Here is a 16,603-nt window from a genome sequence, read left to right on the forward strand (position 1 = left end):
AATTCCTTGTGTGTTTTGGACATGCTTGGCAAATAAAGATGATTCTGAAAACAAAAAACATTCTTACATGTGCAAGGGACACCCAGTTCCCTTGTAGTAATTGTAACATGTTCTTACATAATTGTATGGCGTTGGTCCTATGGTTTTCTTGCCGTCCACAAACACGGAATGCGCTGACGACTTTGACCTCCCTAGCTTCGCGTCGCCGTCGGCACGGAAATGGTAAATGTTTTTTCGTTGCCCGGAAGTGGTGGCGACGAAACATCTGGAGCATGCGCAGTAGCCTTAATGGGGCGGGCCATTTTCAAACAAAACGGCGGGCGGCATTGTAGCAACGTTAGCAAGACGGGGAAAAAAAAAACACGGCCAACGTTTGTTGTTAATGCGTTTGAAAAGTAAGACGAAAAGCAAACCACACAATGACCAGCACACTGAAAGGCATTACACTCAAAGGAAGCGCGGAGCTGGTGGCCGACTTCTTTTGTAAGTATTTACACTGTGTTGCGTTCCACTATCCAAAATGGCCAACACAATTTGGCACAAGATGTTCAGTTGTCCTCTTTGGGCCCCAATATTGTTGAATACATGTTTAGTAACGGCGAAAGTGCACTTCACCCGTAAGAGTCCGGTGTGTCACGGCCAGTGTAACAACTTTGAAAGGTCATGGAAGGTCACTTCCACATGTTGATGTTTGAAGGCCCGAAGTGACATCTTCTCAACACTTCTCTTGGTGGGCTCGCGTGCCTTGATATTGAGGGTGTAGCCATGACAACCTGTCAAGCATGTCAGTGCTGAGATTGCACCGCAGCTTCTCTATTGTGAGGGGCAACGGCCGACGAGTGTTCAAGATGGACGACGATGAGTTTGATCAGACGTTCATTGATTTGTGGCTCATTCTGCAGCTTTCGGCATCAACAGCATCTTGTACCAGCGTGGCATCTACCCTCCGGAGAAATTCACCAGAGTCAGCCAGTACGACATGAGCCTCCAAGTCACCTCGGATCCCGACCTGAAGAACTATCTGGACAGTGTGGTGTCGCAGCTCAAAGGTGACCGATGCGTGATGTTTGACCACAGTGATGTTGTGTCGCCGTCACTCCTGAAGCAGTGGATGGTATTTAAAGCAGACATGATGCATTTTTATTTCAGAATGTCAAATGTGTCTTCCGAACACGTCTGTGGCAGGCTTCTGCTGAACTCGAGCCCTCTGAAAATTGACGCCCTCCCAAAGTGCCCCCCCCCGTTTTGGGGTGCAGTGGGAATGCTCGAGTGTTTGTGTGTGGGCGCTCACTTTGCGGCGGCGGAAACGGGTCACAACAGTTGCAAACGCCACAACACATTCAAACCACAACACCGCGACATTCAGCTGCAACTGAAGTGAGCGCCGGCACTTCCTCCGCCCGTTGAACTCGTCTTGCTTGTACTTGCGCTTTCGGACTGCGTCAATTTTCATCAACGTTGACGCGTCGTATTGCGGCGTTTGCAATCGTTGTGACCGGTCTCGGCTTCCGTACTCGCTGGCCTAAAAGTCACTCCGGTTTCTTTACACCCAAACATTAAAAAGGACATTTTCCATAACGGGGCCCCTGAAATGTAGGGCAGCAACAGCAGAGGGCGCACTCTGGCATATTCCTAAATGGGCTGCGGAACAAATCAAACAGGAAGTCATTTTCTGCTTTCTGCTGGCAAGTGTGACAGTTCTGACTTCTGATGTGGCGAGCGATATCACAAAACAGCATAGCGATTCTCAAGTGTTGTGGTACAGAGTGGCTGCTCAACTGCACGGTGCAGAAGCTGGTGTTGGTGATCACATGCCTGGAAACGGACGAGGTGCTGGAGCGCTGGCAGTTCGACATCGAGTGCGACAAGTCGGCCATGGAGTGCAGGTGGATTCCGCCGTTTTGTTCCTTCCCTCGGCACAAAACCGTTCATTCATTGTTCTTGGGCAGGCAGACTGGAGTCGCTTGTGTGTTCTAATGAAGCCAATTGTTGCAATTTACTTTAGTCGCGCAATATCAAATATCAACATTTCCATTACAATGCGGACGCCACAAGATGGCAGCACAGCGTTACGTTGATGATGATAAGCTCTCGTCGTTTGTCAGTGCCCCTCGAGAGAAGCCCATTCAAACGATCCAGGGTGAGATCCGCTCGGTCCTTCGACAGATCACCGCCTCCGTCACCTTTCTGCCGCTGCTGGAAACCCCGTGTAAGACGAGTCGCCCGCTCGCGGTTTGCTCGCGGACATTTTTCTCCCCTAACGCCCGCCTCTCCCGACCTTTTCCTTTTGTCCGCCAGGCGGCTTCAACCTCCTGATCTACACCGACAAAGACCTCGCCATCCCCGAAAAGTGGGAGGAGTCCAGCCCGCACTACATCAGCCAGCCGGAGGAGGTGCGCCTGCGCTCCTTCACCACGACCATCCACAAAGTCTGCAGCCAGGTCACTTACAAGAAGACGTGCCCACTTTAAAGCCCGGGCTGGGCAACAACAACAACAACAACAAAAACTCAAGAAAACCCCAAACACAAATGAACCCAATCCTACAATAATTATGAAACATCATTTTTCGTACATTTAGTATGCACAACTTAAACAGCCGCTCCTGCTTGAAAGCAAACTCCTTGGACTTTTCAAAGCGTCCATTAAGCAAGCAAGAGAAGGTAAGCGCAGTGTTGACTTCAACACAAGTTTCTGTGCGTTCCTTGGTAGGGAACTCTTTGAAATAACTTTTCGTGTTTCTTATCAGAGCTGTGGTGTTAAGAAAGAGGCAAAAGAAAACAATCTTTCACAGAATTTATTTCTTAGGGCAACGTCGTCTGAGAGGTAGCTCCGAATTGTCGTATTGGAACTGATTACGAAATTCTGGTTGTCAAGCCATGTTGAATTAAATCACCGTGCACATTTCCCAAAATGTATTTGTGACTATTTTATGACAAGGCAGTGGAGGAAAAAAAAAAAAAAAAAAGTGTTTTTTTAACTTGGTATGAAAAATAACAATTTAATAGTGTCCTCTGAAAAAAGTGCTTCAAAAAAGACAATATACATTAGGCTAATAAATACATTCAACAAATAAATATGTTTGTGAGAGTCACACTGCAGTAGTCTGTAGATATAATCTGCATCCCAATTGAAGTTTTTTTTTTTTTTTTTTTTTTTAACTTGTGTGTTCATCATGAGTTCGAAGCCACTCGGTGAAAAACAATAAAAATAAATAGCCTCTGTACTGTATTGACAAAAAAAAATTGGTGCCCAACGACTTGTGTTCGCGAGAAGCACTGCAATTAATAGTCTTCGTACCGACCGACACGCAAGGAGAGCCGTCATGGCTGGTCCATCAATAGCGGACCATCGCCATGGTAACCAGAGATCTTTGCCTATTCCTATAATACATGCAACAAACAAGGAAATAACAAAAACGCACTAGCGCTTCTCGTGCATCAATTGAGATTCATGTCCGTTATGCCACAGTTGCTGTGTTGGGATCATTTTGTATGTGCAAGTTGCACCGTGTGAATTGTCACACAATCTCTGTATTCTGATGACACCGTTGGCCAAATATTGCAATATCGTATCGCGGGTTACTCCTGCGATTCCGCTAACAGTCGATATTGTGATGAATCGAGTTTTCTACCGTTGCATCGCACGATTGCTGTACCGATACACCCATCGTTATCATTGGCAAAATTGACGTGACAGTTTTTAATACATCGCTTTATTGTGATGTGCTTGGAATACTGTCACAGTATCGTTAGTCAGTAGGCTGTTGTTCGTGATAGCTTAATAACGTATATGTTGTGAAAAGAATCTTATCCCCCCCCATCACCTTACAAAAAAACATGTGAAAAAAGTAAGAACAATGTGAGCAAGTCCCATGAGCGTCCTCGTTCACGTTCACGCCAGACTGTTGACCGGGCCTTTGTCGCGCTCCTCCGCCAAGCACATCCAATGCTGACGGTTCGTCCGGCATCCCTCCAGCAAAGGGGAACAAAAGTCGGACATGCCCGCCAGGGTCTGAGGTGAAAAAAGTTGGGGACAGTGACAGAACCGGTACCCGCCGATGTACGCTCAAATCCAGATTGAGCAATCATTTCTTTCTTCTTAACAAAATGACAGAACACCGGTTTCAACAGAAAATTGGTCTAAACGCATTTTGGTCGTTCGTTTCCATGACAACAAATGTTTTTTTGTTTTGTTTTTCCTGAAAATGTCTTTCATCGTTGTCAAAATATCTGGAGGATATTTTCTTGGAACTTTATGTGTCCATTGCGACCGATTTCACGGCTGAAAATTCAATTAAAAATGCACAAATGCCCTTTTAACGTTTTTTTAACAGTACTTTCGTATCGCAGAATGACGGTATCGTATTTTGGAACCGTAAATGAAACATATTTACTGCTCTATTACCTCGTATAACTGCGTGCAGATGGCGTCAATGAAGGAAACTTGCATGCTGGGAATCTTATCTCGCTTCTCCCGATTCATCAGGTCCTGAAATAAAATGAGACCGTAGCGGCGAGTGGAATAATAACAACTAGAGGGGACGTCATTGGCTTACGCAGGGCTCGATGCGCAGTTCTCGTCTCTCTTTGTCCCCTTGTTCAAAGAACTCGGTGGCCACCAGCTCCGCGATCTGCACAAGGGGGGGGGGAGTATTGACTTTCAGCTATAATGGAAGCGATTCCAGAAAAAAGGTCATTTCATGAGGCAGTCGTTCTATGAGCCTCGTATTTGAAAGGCTAAGAAAATCGGAATTTAGCGCAGATGTCGTAACGGATAGGAAAATCTTATTTTTATGTCAATTAGGGTCATTTCACATATAGAAATTCTAAAATACAAGAATTTTTTTTTTGGGGGGGGGGGGGTAAACCAAACGTTCATTCCACAAAAATAAAGTTTGTCAAAAGAAGTTATTCTGTTTATAAGAAAAGAGTTTTGGGGGTGTCAACTAGTTTGCTGTCCAAAGATGGGCGCCTTTTATGTTCGTCCCCAGGACAGGGATTGTCATAAAATAATGCTTATTAAGGAACGGAAAATGTAATTTGCAGGTGAGAAAGTTGAAATTTTACAAATGTTAATTATTTTCCAAGAATGAAGTCGTGGGCAGAAATCTACAAGGAAAAAGTCGTAATATTATGATATTATATTACTTTTACGAGACAAAAGGTCACAATGTTGCAAAGAAATTACGAGAATAAAGTTGTAGTTTTATGAGACAAAACATTTGTAAAAGCCAAAAGTTTTAATAGTACAACAAGAAATAATTTTAATGGGAGCAAAGTGGAAATAAATAAAAATATCTCTTAATATTTAATATAAGGTATTTTTCGGAAGCTTCACAAACAACCCAAAAAAAACCCAATGAAACAAAGTTTTGGCACAGTGTCGTCACGCTGTTTTCAATGATCGGACACATCTTTGTTTCCTAGTATCTCGGTTACCCTCTTTTGCACCGGCCAGGGCTTGGTGATTGCCGATACGTCGCACGCAGTCATCAGCATCGACCTGAATGGGAAACGCAGAGCCCTCGTGTCGATCGAGACGGCAAACGAGGTATTCAAAATGGAGCCGCGCGACCGGAAAAATTTGAGCTCACCTAAGCAAGTCTCGGTGGCGATCGCACTCCCAAACGAACCGTCTGTTGTGCGTGAGCTCAAAAAACTCCTCGCGTCTCCTGTTGACAGACAGACAAGGCTATGGGGCAAAAGTTGCAATTCGTACGAGAAATAAGTCGGGATGTTTTGCGAAACGGGTCGTAAAATGCTCATAAAGTTGTTCTATTATGAGGGGGGGACATTGTAAATTAGGACTCTGAAGTTGTAAAGTTATACATGAATAGTGGTTCTGTGACGAACGAGGGCAACAAAACATGGACTGTAAATTTCACGCAAATATTCTAGTAATTTTGCTCATAATAGAACCGCTTGATCGCCATTGAAGAATCTTCACGAATGGACAACTTCATTCCCATTTAAAAATAAAAAAAAATTAAAAAAAATCGGGAAAGTACCATCTAAGTGTAAAAAGTTTAAAAAGATAAATAAATGCAAATGGTACTTACAGGATCATTTTGAAAAGGTAATCTATGAGGGGGGGAAACAAATCTTACAGGTTACAGTGTCGGAATTGTATAAGTCATATTACGAGAATAAAGTCTATTATTAGGATATATTTGTTGTCTTAATTTTTAGGTGAATAGATACTTATAAGACTAAAATATATCTACATTTTTCAAGTCTGAGTTGATCAGAATGAAGTTGTTTTCTCAGAGAAAAAACTACAGGTACGAAAAGTTGTCATTTTTACGAAAGGTCCGACCGTTCCGTAAATGAAGCCTGCGCTCTTACTGGAAAGCGAACGCCTACGTTTTATTGCTGCGAAAATCGGAATTGGACATGCTCGTCTTTCCCTCCTTCCCTTTGTATTTGCAGTGTTTTGTACCTACTCCATGTACAGGGCCAGGTCGGTGGATAAAATAGCTCTCTCAATCATCTTTAGAGTGCATTTGTACTCATCCAGGGAGAGGCCACTCAGGATCTGGTTGCCCTGAAACAGTTCGAGAACGAGAACCTCGGATGTGTCATAAAGGCCACCATTTTGTGCACGTGCGCTTACTGGACTGTTGAGGATCATGAGGCACTGGTCAAAATGGTGGTGCTCCATGGTGGAGTGGCAGTAAAGCTGAGCCAGCGGGTGCTCACTCCTGATGATTTAACACGGTTAAATGCCCAGCGGCTGACTTACAGCGTATACTCCCGCGACTCTTGTTCTGCTTCCGTACCTCTGTATGTAGGAGTTGTTGACTCCTCTGTGGTCCAGGTCATGGCAGAGAGTAGCGATCATCAAAGCCAGAACCTCCAAATCCCTTAAACGATTCTTTCAGGAAACAAATGCTGTAAACTAGCTTGAAATGAGCTTTTTGTTTACCGGTTTACTGCTACAACTCAACATGACTTGTCGCGACTAAAGAGCATTGGGGGGGGGGGGGGAAACTACCCGGTTTCTGCACCGATTAGCAATATTTGGTGCGATATGATACTGCTGCTATGCCGCTAATACAACTTCACTAACCTGCAGGTGCCCCGATTTAAGGAGTGCGAACATGCACTGGGCAGTGTTGAAAGCATGTCTCCAGTTGTGGTAGGCCACGTTCTTCCTGTAGTTCTTCTTGACGCTCAGAATCCACTGACATAAATTCTACAAGCATGCAGCAGTCACGATTGTTCATCCGAGTTGGATCGTTTTGAACACGATGATGAAGCCTACCGTTTGTTTCATCTGGAAGTTGTGCACCAGGTCGAGGTCGACAAACATGCGCACGGTGCCCAACGTGGTTTCGGTGTCTGACAAGTCGAAGTCGCTGAAGCCGAAGTCCAGCAGTCGCAGCGACTGGGCCGACGGAATTGTGGCCGCCTGCGCAGTGAACAGGAATCGGCGAGGTGGTTAACCGTTACCGCAATGTTTAAAAAAAAAACAAAAAAAAACATTCCGACGTTAAGCGGGGAAAAACGAATCTATCTGTCGTTATGTAAAAACCTAATTCCCACCTTTTGTTAAATCGTGGGTTCACCTGTTTTTGAAAAACAGGTCCATTTCACGCGCCACACCAAAGCCTGATTCCTGCCAGATTTGTTGAGTCAAGAAAGCACTGAAATACCTTCCCAAGTACCTGACAGACAAAGTGAAGTAGGCTATAAGATCTAAAAAAGAACTTCATCATACCATGATCCAAGGAAATTCAAGAACAAATGCGAAACAAAGTCAGTGTAGTCAAGGACTACAAGGCCATTTCCAAGGCTTTGAGACCGGGAACAGTGGCGAACCTTCTCAGAAGCGGTCAGTCAACCAAAATTACTCCCAAGAGTAAATGCGACGACGACAAAGCCAGGAGGTCACAATACAACCGGTGTCAGTTTAGATCAGTGTAGCTGACTCAACCATGAAAGGACACTTGGGGGGGGGGGGGGGGGAATGGCATCCATGGGAGAGTTCCAAGGTGAAAACCACTGCTGATGAGATCAAAACCAACACAAAGGCTTTTCTCACATTTGCCCAGGTCAACTTTTTGGAAGGTGTTTGGCCCATTACATGTGCTGTAAAAATAACACAGCATTTGATATACAGAACATCACGTCAACAGTTAATTACGGTAGCGACAGTTTGATGGTCCGGGGCCGCTTTGCTCCTTCAGGAGTCGGACCTGGACAACTTGCTGCGAGAAACGGAACAATGAATTCTGCTGTCTACCAGAAAATTCTGCAGGTAAACATCGTGCAATCATTTCGCTCAAGATCAAGCGCCAAACCTTAAAACATACCAACGAGTCCACCTACGAATGGCAAACCACGTCGGCCAACCGCAGCTGACATCACTTTTCAGTGCCCTTTGCGAGTCTCAAATCTTAGAACTCACAACCCCTAGAAGCCGGGACGTACTTCATGACGATGACGATGACGATGATGAATGGCTAAAAAGAAATCCACGCCTGTTGTGGTGTGACTTTAAACGGGCAGTTCATACTCTGAAATCCTCCAGCATGACCAAGGTAAAACAATTGTGCGAAGAAGGGTGGGGGGCCCCGTTTCCTCCACGGCGATGCGAAAGACTCATCAGCAGTTCTTGCCAACACTTGATTTCAGTTACTGCTGCCAAGGGTGGCGCAAGCACTTATTAGCTTCAGGGGGCAATGCCTTTTTCACATGGGGGCCCAGATAGGTTTTGATTGTGTTTCTCCCTTAATAGACAAAGAAATCATACTCTTTCATCTGTCGTTACAAAAAATGAGTTTGATTGGTTTATTTGGGCAAATACTTTTTCAAGGCTCCGTATGCTTGTTTGCTATCTGGGGCGCATTGTGGTTACCTGGAGCCACTGGGACTCTTCTGCAGCAGCGGAAGCGTGATATGAGAGGACCTGCAAAACACACCAGCGGCAGTTTATCGAGTACACTGCAGAGAGCAGCAGTTGCGTCTTCGAGGTCCTACTTATGACCGGCCTCGATCCTTTGTGGTTTCTGCCGACGCGGCGGCTACCGACCTCCAAAGTGACCTGCTGCTTGGCCATGGCTCTCTCCACGGTCTCGTACATCTGGGTATTCTGGATGGCCAGGCCACAAAAGATGGCGAAAGCCTCCAAGAATTGCTCGTCGTTCCTGTTGAAGGCCTTCGTGGCGCCCGACACGTCGTCCATCTTGTTCACTAACTGGCAGCAACCTACAGACACGCGCGTGTTTCTGTGATTTGGAAAATTGCCACGCTTTATTCCTTTTAACACTTGGTCTTGCTTCTTGTAGTTTTGCAACTTGGGTCTGCTAGCATTCTGCTTCCTCATTTCAGCAAATGTTCAATTGTAATACTGCAACTTATCGTCACTTTACTTTATTCACGTAGCGATACTCGCGCTCGTAGCATCTCCTACCTATGACTTTGTCCTTCTTGCCATTCTTGATTGGAGTGCAGAGCAAACTCTTTGTCTGTTTACGAGTCTGATGTCGCTTTTCACACTGCCAGCGTGAAACAAAAACATTCGTTCGGTAAGAAAAGGAAGGTGCAAAAAATACAAATACAGACCGTCAAGGGGAAGCGTTGATCTTCGGCGACATCGGCAATGTTGAGGGGCTGCATGGTGTTTTTAACATACTGAGCGTACATGTAGTTGATCTGGTTGACACGACGAGCTTCCCTGTGGACATTTGCAGCAAAATGTGCAAGAGATTACAATGAAAATGAACTCAATGTTGCATTATATATTTGTTTTCGTGAATTTGGCATGGCCATCGGTCGCACTGTTGGATTATGGGAAAGGTTAGACTTGTCTTTTTGTTGTTGCTATCTTACAACTCGTTTCTCGTAATATCGTTCTATATCGTATTTGTTTTCTTATGACAGTTGGACTTTGAATTGAATGCCTCGAGCCTTTGCGTTCAGCCGCATGTGGTCACCTTACCTCTTGGGGGAATTGAGGACTTCACCTCGCCCCTCATATTCCATGTGGAAGACACTGGAAAAGGGCTTCTGAAAGAAAAAGCCTGAAGTGAAGACAAACCAACTGTATAGTTCTTGCAGCCAAGCCATTGAGACAATGCAACTTGTCCCAGTTCCGAGCCCTGGTGCATTACATATGAAGCCTTGCCAGATTGGGAGTTTATTTCAACATTCCATGTCTTCCTTCTGCTCCCGCCATCCTTATAGGGACTTGTTTTTGCTCAACATGCACTCCCGAAAAGATTCTTTTCCCATTTTAACAGGATGTTCAAGATAAACTAGTGCCTTTTTCTGTTTAGGAAAACTTTGCTCCCCTACCCTTGCAGACCGTTACTCCTTTTGAGTCATAAAAAAAAGGGCTTTAAATAGAAGACCCTTCAGTGTTTGGACTTGACTTGGGGTCACTGGCAAAGCTAAGTGGTTTTGAGAAGGATGTTTTTCTTCAAGCAAGTAAAAGTCCCAAAAACCAAAGGTGGGGGGCGCCTACGGCCTGTGGGCCATACGTGGCCCGCGAGAGGTGTTCTAGGGTCACTTAGACGCTGACCTCTGTGGAGTCGTTCTCGGCAATGAAGACCGTACAAGCCTGGGCCTGCATGAAGGACAGGATGGTTCCCGCGAACTTCCTGAGTAAAACCTCCAGACACTGCTGCTCCTCAAAGATGAGACTGGCCAGTTCCAACAGTACCTGAGAACATCGGAGCGGTCTATATGCCTGTTTCCAACATGGAGAAATAATAATACGTTTTTGAACGCAATTTTAGGGATTAGCGTACCTGATTACGTCGGGTTTCTAGCTGTGACGTCTCATAGAGCTGGGCGTTGTGCAGAACGATGCCCGAAAAGGCCAAGTAAGCCGAGAAGTCCTGTTCGGAGAGAGAGAGAGAGAGAGAGCGAAAATTCTTTTTCTTTTTTTTTTTTGGTCCATCGTATGAAGACTTTTCCTCGCATCATTACAACTTTATTTCTCGTAACATTCCGTCATGTTTCTTGTCACGATTCCAAGATATTTTGGGGAACTTACCATTTGTTTCCTGTAAGATTGCAACTGTATCGTGACTCGTTTCTTATAACATTAAGGTCCCCTTGTAAGCTTCCAAGCATCCTCGTAACATGATGACTTTCTTCTCGCATTGCATCTTGTTTCTCGTCACATTGCGACCTACTTTCTCATCTCGCAGTTTCTGGTAACGTGAGAAGCGTCAAACTTGCAACGTTACAACTTCATTCTGGTGGCATCGTGACTCGTTTCTTGTAACGTCTCAGCTATTCTTACAACTGCAGTATTCTCTTAACATTGTGACTTCGTGACTCGTTCCTTGCAAAATGATGTCGTGTTTCTTGTCAAATGCAACTTTATTCTCGTAACGTTGCGGCTGTGTTATCATTCGGTCTTGTTTATGGGAACGCTTCCACTTTTTTCTGTCATGTTTTGTAGAATTTTGACTTTTTCTCAAGTACCGTCGACGTGACATTAGCGCTCGAGTTCATTGACCGATCTCGCATTGACCGTCGCTTGAGCGCACTGCACTTACACGGCCTTCCAACCTTTCCAAGCACGTCCCCCCCTCGTTCAGCCGACGTTTCGCAACGGGAGCGTACGTTGTCGTAGAAGGCGCGTTAACGGCTCATTTAATATGCTGCTGCGTCATCGTGTACGAACCCTGGAAAGGGCCCAAAAATGATCAAATAGAGTTTTACAGACCTTTTCGTCCTGCTGGGTGAAGGCTCCATCCTTGCCATTCTTCTTGTTGATAGCTTGAGCCACTCCAACAACCTGCCATTGGGCGGTAGGGACATTTCATTCCATTTCCGGTGAGTATACTGTACGTGGCTTTTCGTAGCCGTTACCTCGTCTCGGTGGTTCTTGATGGGCAGGCACAGAATACTCTGCGTCTTGTAACCCGTGATCATATCGACCTCCGCGTTGAATCGAGGGTCCTGCGGAGAGGCGAACCGGAACGAGAGCAATTCAAAACGCCCAACACGAAAGGAAAGCTGCTCCGATAACGATTGGCGCGCGAAGCCTTCCCGCGATTCGATGAAAAGTGACCGAAGAGCCCGCCGATGACCAATTAGCATCACTCGGGCTAATTGCTCATTTAGCCGTCTGATTTTGACGACGTTTGACAAAACAAAAGCGGGAACGTTGAACCGTCACGACGCATGCCGCGAGCACGTCGCTCGACCTCGTTTTAGCCAGCATCAAAGGCCGCGGGGAGAACTTTGAATCTAATGTGAGTCCATCTGCTTGACAAGTTGAAGAAAAGAGGTAGACCTGCGCGTGAGCCTGTTTGGACTTGTTAAATAATGATAAACACACTTAACACTCAAGAGCACTCGCACAGAGAGGCTCACTAATTGGACAGCAATTAGAGGAGCAGGCTTCATTAATTGCAAGAGAGTTGACGAAAGCACAAACAGGACTCGGGGCAAACACGATGTGCTTTCATTCATTGTTTACGATGTATAGTATATGCAACGGCCTTTTGTTTGCATTTCCAAACTGCGGTGCATCGGGAAGGTATTCGGTTCATCTCAGCATAAAACCACCGCTAACCCTCTAGTCCGTGTTTTGAGTAACATTTGTAAAGGTCACCGTTACCTCATAAGCGTTCTTGATGTTGAGTGGCTGTCCTGTGGCGGCCACGTGTCCCACGATGCCCTTGTTCCACTGCAGCCGGATGCTGCTGCTGGACGATTCCTCCAGCGTGGAGCCCTCGGCCACGTCGAACAAGCGGCTGATCAGGAACTTTGCGTTGGAGCTGTCCTCGCCCACCTGAAACCCCCAACAAAAAGGCATGCTACGGCGCCGTGCTGTAAAAATACAACCGAAGCGAGCCCTGCCATAAATAGCGGGGGGGCCTTTGATCGACTAATCGCCAGTTGACAAATGCCAACGCTATCATATGAGGAGCCGTTGGGGACGCTATACAGGATTAGCTCCCACACTTACTATTCAAATGCTTTCACACGCACACATACTCCTGAAAGGCTCTCATAAACACAACTCAAACACTCTCATACCCGCAAGTCTTGGTCTCATTGACACGACTCAAACACTCTCATACACACACGAGTCTTGCTCTCATTACCACTTGTGCGTATGAGAGTGTTTGAGTCGTGTCAATGAGAGTTTTTGAGTTGTGTTTATGAGAGCCTTTCAGTAGTTTTTGTGCGTGTGAAAGCATTTGAATAGTAAGCGTGGGAGCTAATCCTGAATAATGTCCCTAACGGCCCCTCATTCTATCAGGTGTTGTGCCGAGAAGAAACATCGCGTTTTTAAAAGTGCGGTGTCCCTCCTCCTACCAGGAATAATGAGTAGCGGTCGGCAGCAATGAGCTCGTTGATGTGGAGGAAGATCTTGTGGCAGAGTGCTGTCACGTCCAGGTGGCTCGAAACGTCCTTCACCAGCTCCAGCAGTCGAGCGCAACGATCGCCCCGGTTACTGCCGCCGCCGGCCTCCGCCTTAGCGCTCCCGCCTCCGGTTTCACCTTCCGGCATGCCACAGCCCCGCGGGGGGGCGCTCTCGCGGTCGGCGTCGCTCAGAAACGTCACCGCGCCCTCCGGGTCCGTCACCACGATGGGCCGGAGCGGCCGGTCGAATTCGGACGCGGAGATTTTGCGAGTCGGGGCCCCGGGCGACTGGCTGGGGGCCGCGCTGGCCGCGTGGGAGCGATTGTCCAAGATGCCGACGGTGGACTGGCTGTCTTTGGAAGCGGGCGGCTTGATGGCGTGGACGCGTTCCGCGAACCAGGCGTTCACCATGTCCCTGTTAGGAGGGCAAATAAGTCCATACGTTCATCATCAACGACATATTTGAAGTCAGGCAAAACCCCACCAACAAATAATATCGCAAAATGTACACACTATAATGCCGTGCGCATCCGCGCTTTAATATTGGCAAATGAACCTCCTGCTGAAAACTTTGGCGTTTTTCGGATGCTTTCTGTAACGCCCAAAGAAAGCCCCGCCTGAATACGAAGTCGTGCGGTCGGCGCAAAGAAGTCTGTTGAAGTGACTCATTTCGACTGAGAGGCGAGCTTGGTAGATTGGGGAGGAGCTAGGTTTAGCCTGGGTTGTTACATAGTCTTCGACATGAGCCTATTTTTACGTCAAATCTGGAAGGCATTTTTTTATTTTTATCGATAATGTCACTTTCAGTTTCCACTGTTTCGGGATTATGGTTTGTGGTAAATGTACGGTTTAAACTATTAATATAGGCAATTGTTTAAAAAAAAAAAAACAACAAATGGAGGCGGGGCATCACAGACTTGAGATTTTTCGCAATCTGCCTGTCACTGTACGTCGCATTATTTGTAGTCGGTAAAAAATACTTTTGGGGCAAATGAAGCGAAATTGGATATCTCGGGGCGCACTAACGCGCTCTGGCCAGCCTTCATCGACTCAAGATGAAGGAGTCCAGAACATTCATTCCATCCAACAGTTTGCTAATTGAGGGAAGTCGCGTCTTATGTGCATTAAAAAATATTCTTGACGATTGCTCCCAGCAAAAATGCTACTCGCATAAACAACCGCTCGGTGTTTCGTTGCTGCACAGTCCAGCCACATTTTTGGACAAATCATTGACGAGCACAAATTAAAATGCGCACAGTAAAAGTTAATCATTAATTGACCCTTGCGCAATTTCCATGTAACGTGCACATTGCAAGTCGGAACACATTGAAAGACGTTAAAAGAACGCGTGCACGTGCCTCGCGCTTACCTGGACGCTTTCCTGACAAAGTAGGAGCGCGTGAAGTCGAGGTGGTCGTCCAGCCACACTTCCATCATGTCGTCCTCCATGGCGTGGCTCTGCCTTTATATATCCACAATAGCGCGACGATTCCCCATATGGCAACCTCCCCCTCCCCCCCACCCCACCCCACCCCAGGCCCCCTCCAGGTAAAAAAAAAACAAAACAAAGCACAAATGCGCCGAAGCCAGAGCACTCAAAAAGTCAACGTGCGTATCACAGGACGCCACTTTTTTTAATTTCTTTTTGTGTGTGTGTGTGTGTGGGATCAAATCGAGGGAGGGAAACGGACGCAGAGAGATCAGGCGAACACTTCCTCTTGTCAAACATGAGGAGATAACGCAGACACCAACCGGCTCGGAAGGACGCGCAGTGGCGTAGCGTGGGGTTACAAGCGTCAGGGGCGGGCGCGCGCGCGCACGCACGCACACGCACAGGTCGGTGGAACGCCTGCACTTTTTACTCACCGAGTTCCGAATCAGGGATTTTTTGCAAGGACCACCTCAAAAATGCCATGCAGGAATTAAAACGTTGCCCGACAATATTCACTCCCTATTTCGCCTTCGTTCTCGTTTTGCCGCACACAACCTCCACTGAGTTCTTAGTAAAACGAAAATAAACTGCTGTGAAAATAAACTATTCTTATTACGACTTTTTCCCAACAAAACAAATGTCATTTATTCTCATCGCCGCCAGGTTTTTAATTGTAATACCGCATCGTAATTGTAACTATATTGCGACGTTTCTTGCAAAAGGTCAACTCAATTCTCGTCGTATATTTTATTTCCTTTTAAAGAGATAAAACACACTGAAGGCTAGTTGCGCAAACGACAACAGACATTTCGCAATAGCCGAGGGGGTGGCCAATTTTTAGAGATGGCGTCCTGTCGGTGCTGGACTTTTATTGTTTGACAGCTTGCAGTCTTTTCAGTGTGCGCGTTGGTTTGACTTTGGCCCCTCCCCCACCACTGGTGTTCCCTTACTGGCAGATGGTGGGCCGCTGTCCCTGGAGAAGGGGCCGGTTGGACATGACATCTGCGGGGAGTTGCACTCCAGAAGCCCCCGCGATAGATGACGACTACTGTAATTTCTCGTGTATAATATGCATGTCAAAAAAATGTCAAGAATCAATGGTGCGCATTATACATGGGTATAGGGGGGAAAAGGTTCCCGTTTTATAAATGTCCGCCGCCATCTGGAGGTTATGAAAAAGCGGTACACGTTAATTTTAATATGCCACCGCCACCTAGAGGTTATTCCATTCAAATAAAACGAAGTGTGTTTCGCCTGGCTCGTCATGTTTTCTTTGAAGAATTGTACCCATCTTAATAACTCTCGCCGGGTAATCAAACATATGAGCATATCTGTGTGTTTTCTCATTTGCTAAATAAAAGTAGGTCTGTGAATTTCAAAATAAGAGCAAGTAAATAAAAAGAAAGTATTACGTGTTCAAATAAAGTGCTTAACTTCAGAATCATTATTTAAAAAAACAAACAATACAGATAATACTTTGTTTTGATCATACGGTAGAAGCAAAATCATGCATTGTAAAAATGCATTATACATGGATAGAATTTTGGGGTGCACATTATATTATACACATATTACAGTATGTATGTATGTATTTTCATATACATTTAAAGACTTTTTACATCATACCAATACAAAATATGGGTGTGAAGTGCAGGTATTGTTTTTGCCCCCGTCGGGTCACCCTTCTCACATTTTACACTGTAGTATCTGTGGCTTTGAACGTGTGTGGCTTTAGTTAGTTAGCATGTGCATGTACACGCGCATATTGTTAAACTACTAAGGCTTTTCTGAACGGTACGACTTTTTAATGATGTTCGGACCTCTCACCAAATCCT

At 45.9% G+C, this 16,603-nt stretch overlaps 2 protein-coding genes across 4 annotated transcripts; one reads left to right on the forward strand and one right to left on the reverse strand.

The window, feature by feature from the left end:
• Positions 1 to 330: 330 nt before the first annotated feature.
• Positions 331 to 3,076, forward strand: mad2l1 (MAD2 mitotic arrest deficient-like 1 (yeast)). Its single transcript, XM_061669210.1, has 5 exons — positions 331 to 483; positions 903 to 1,049; positions 1,766 to 1,886; positions 2,106 to 2,209; positions 2,299 to 3,076. The coding sequence occupies exons 1-5, from the start codon at positions 420 to 422 to the stop codon at positions 2,469 to 2,471; spliced, it is 609 nt and encodes a 202-aa protein (XP_061525194.1). The 5' UTR covers positions 331 to 419; the 3' UTR covers positions 2,472 to 3,076.
• pde5ab (phosphodiesterase 5A, cGMP-specific, b) lies at positions 2,640 to 14,814 on the reverse strand. Of its 3 annotated transcripts, XM_061669207.1 has the most exons (22): positions 14,706 to 14,814; positions 13,289 to 13,751; positions 12,585 to 12,758; positions 11,831 to 11,920; positions 11,685 to 11,756; positions 10,756 to 10,845; positions 10,527 to 10,667; positions 9,945 to 10,012; positions 9,569 to 9,680; positions 9,417 to 9,501; positions 9,036 to 9,211; positions 8,862 to 8,912; positions 7,266 to 7,412; positions 7,071 to 7,196; positions 6,781 to 6,875; positions 6,615 to 6,702; positions 6,445 to 6,545; positions 5,596 to 5,673; positions 5,441 to 5,504; positions 4,558 to 4,632; positions 4,407 to 4,490; positions 2,640 to 4,013 (listed from the first exon to the last, which is right to left on the reverse strand). In XM_061669207.1, exons 1-22 carry the CDS (start codon positions 14,783 to 14,785, stop codon positions 3,894 to 3,896), a joined length of 2,580 nt encoding a protein of 859 aa, XP_061525191.1. In that variant the 5' UTR covers positions 14,786 to 14,814; the 3' UTR covers positions 2,640 to 3,893. The 3 variants fall into 3 exon arrangements, with proteins under 3 accessions (XP_061525191.1, XP_061525190.1, XP_061525192.1); XM_061669206.1 differs by having other exon boundaries at positions 6,445 to 6,702; XM_061669208.1 differs by lacking the exons at positions 2,640 to 4,013; positions 4,407 to 4,490; positions 4,558 to 4,632; positions 5,441 to 5,504 and having other exon boundaries at positions 5,609 to 5,673; positions 6,441 to 6,702.
• Positions 14,815 to 16,603: the final 1,789 nt, after the last annotated feature.

This window comes from Phycodurus eques, chromosome 23, assembly GCF_024500275.1.
Source record: "Phycodurus eques isolate BA_2022a chromosome 23, UOR_Pequ_1.1, whole genome shotgun sequence".
Lineage (NCBI taxonomy): Eukaryota > Metazoa > Chordata > Actinopteri > Syngnathiformes > Syngnathidae > Phycodurus > Phycodurus eques.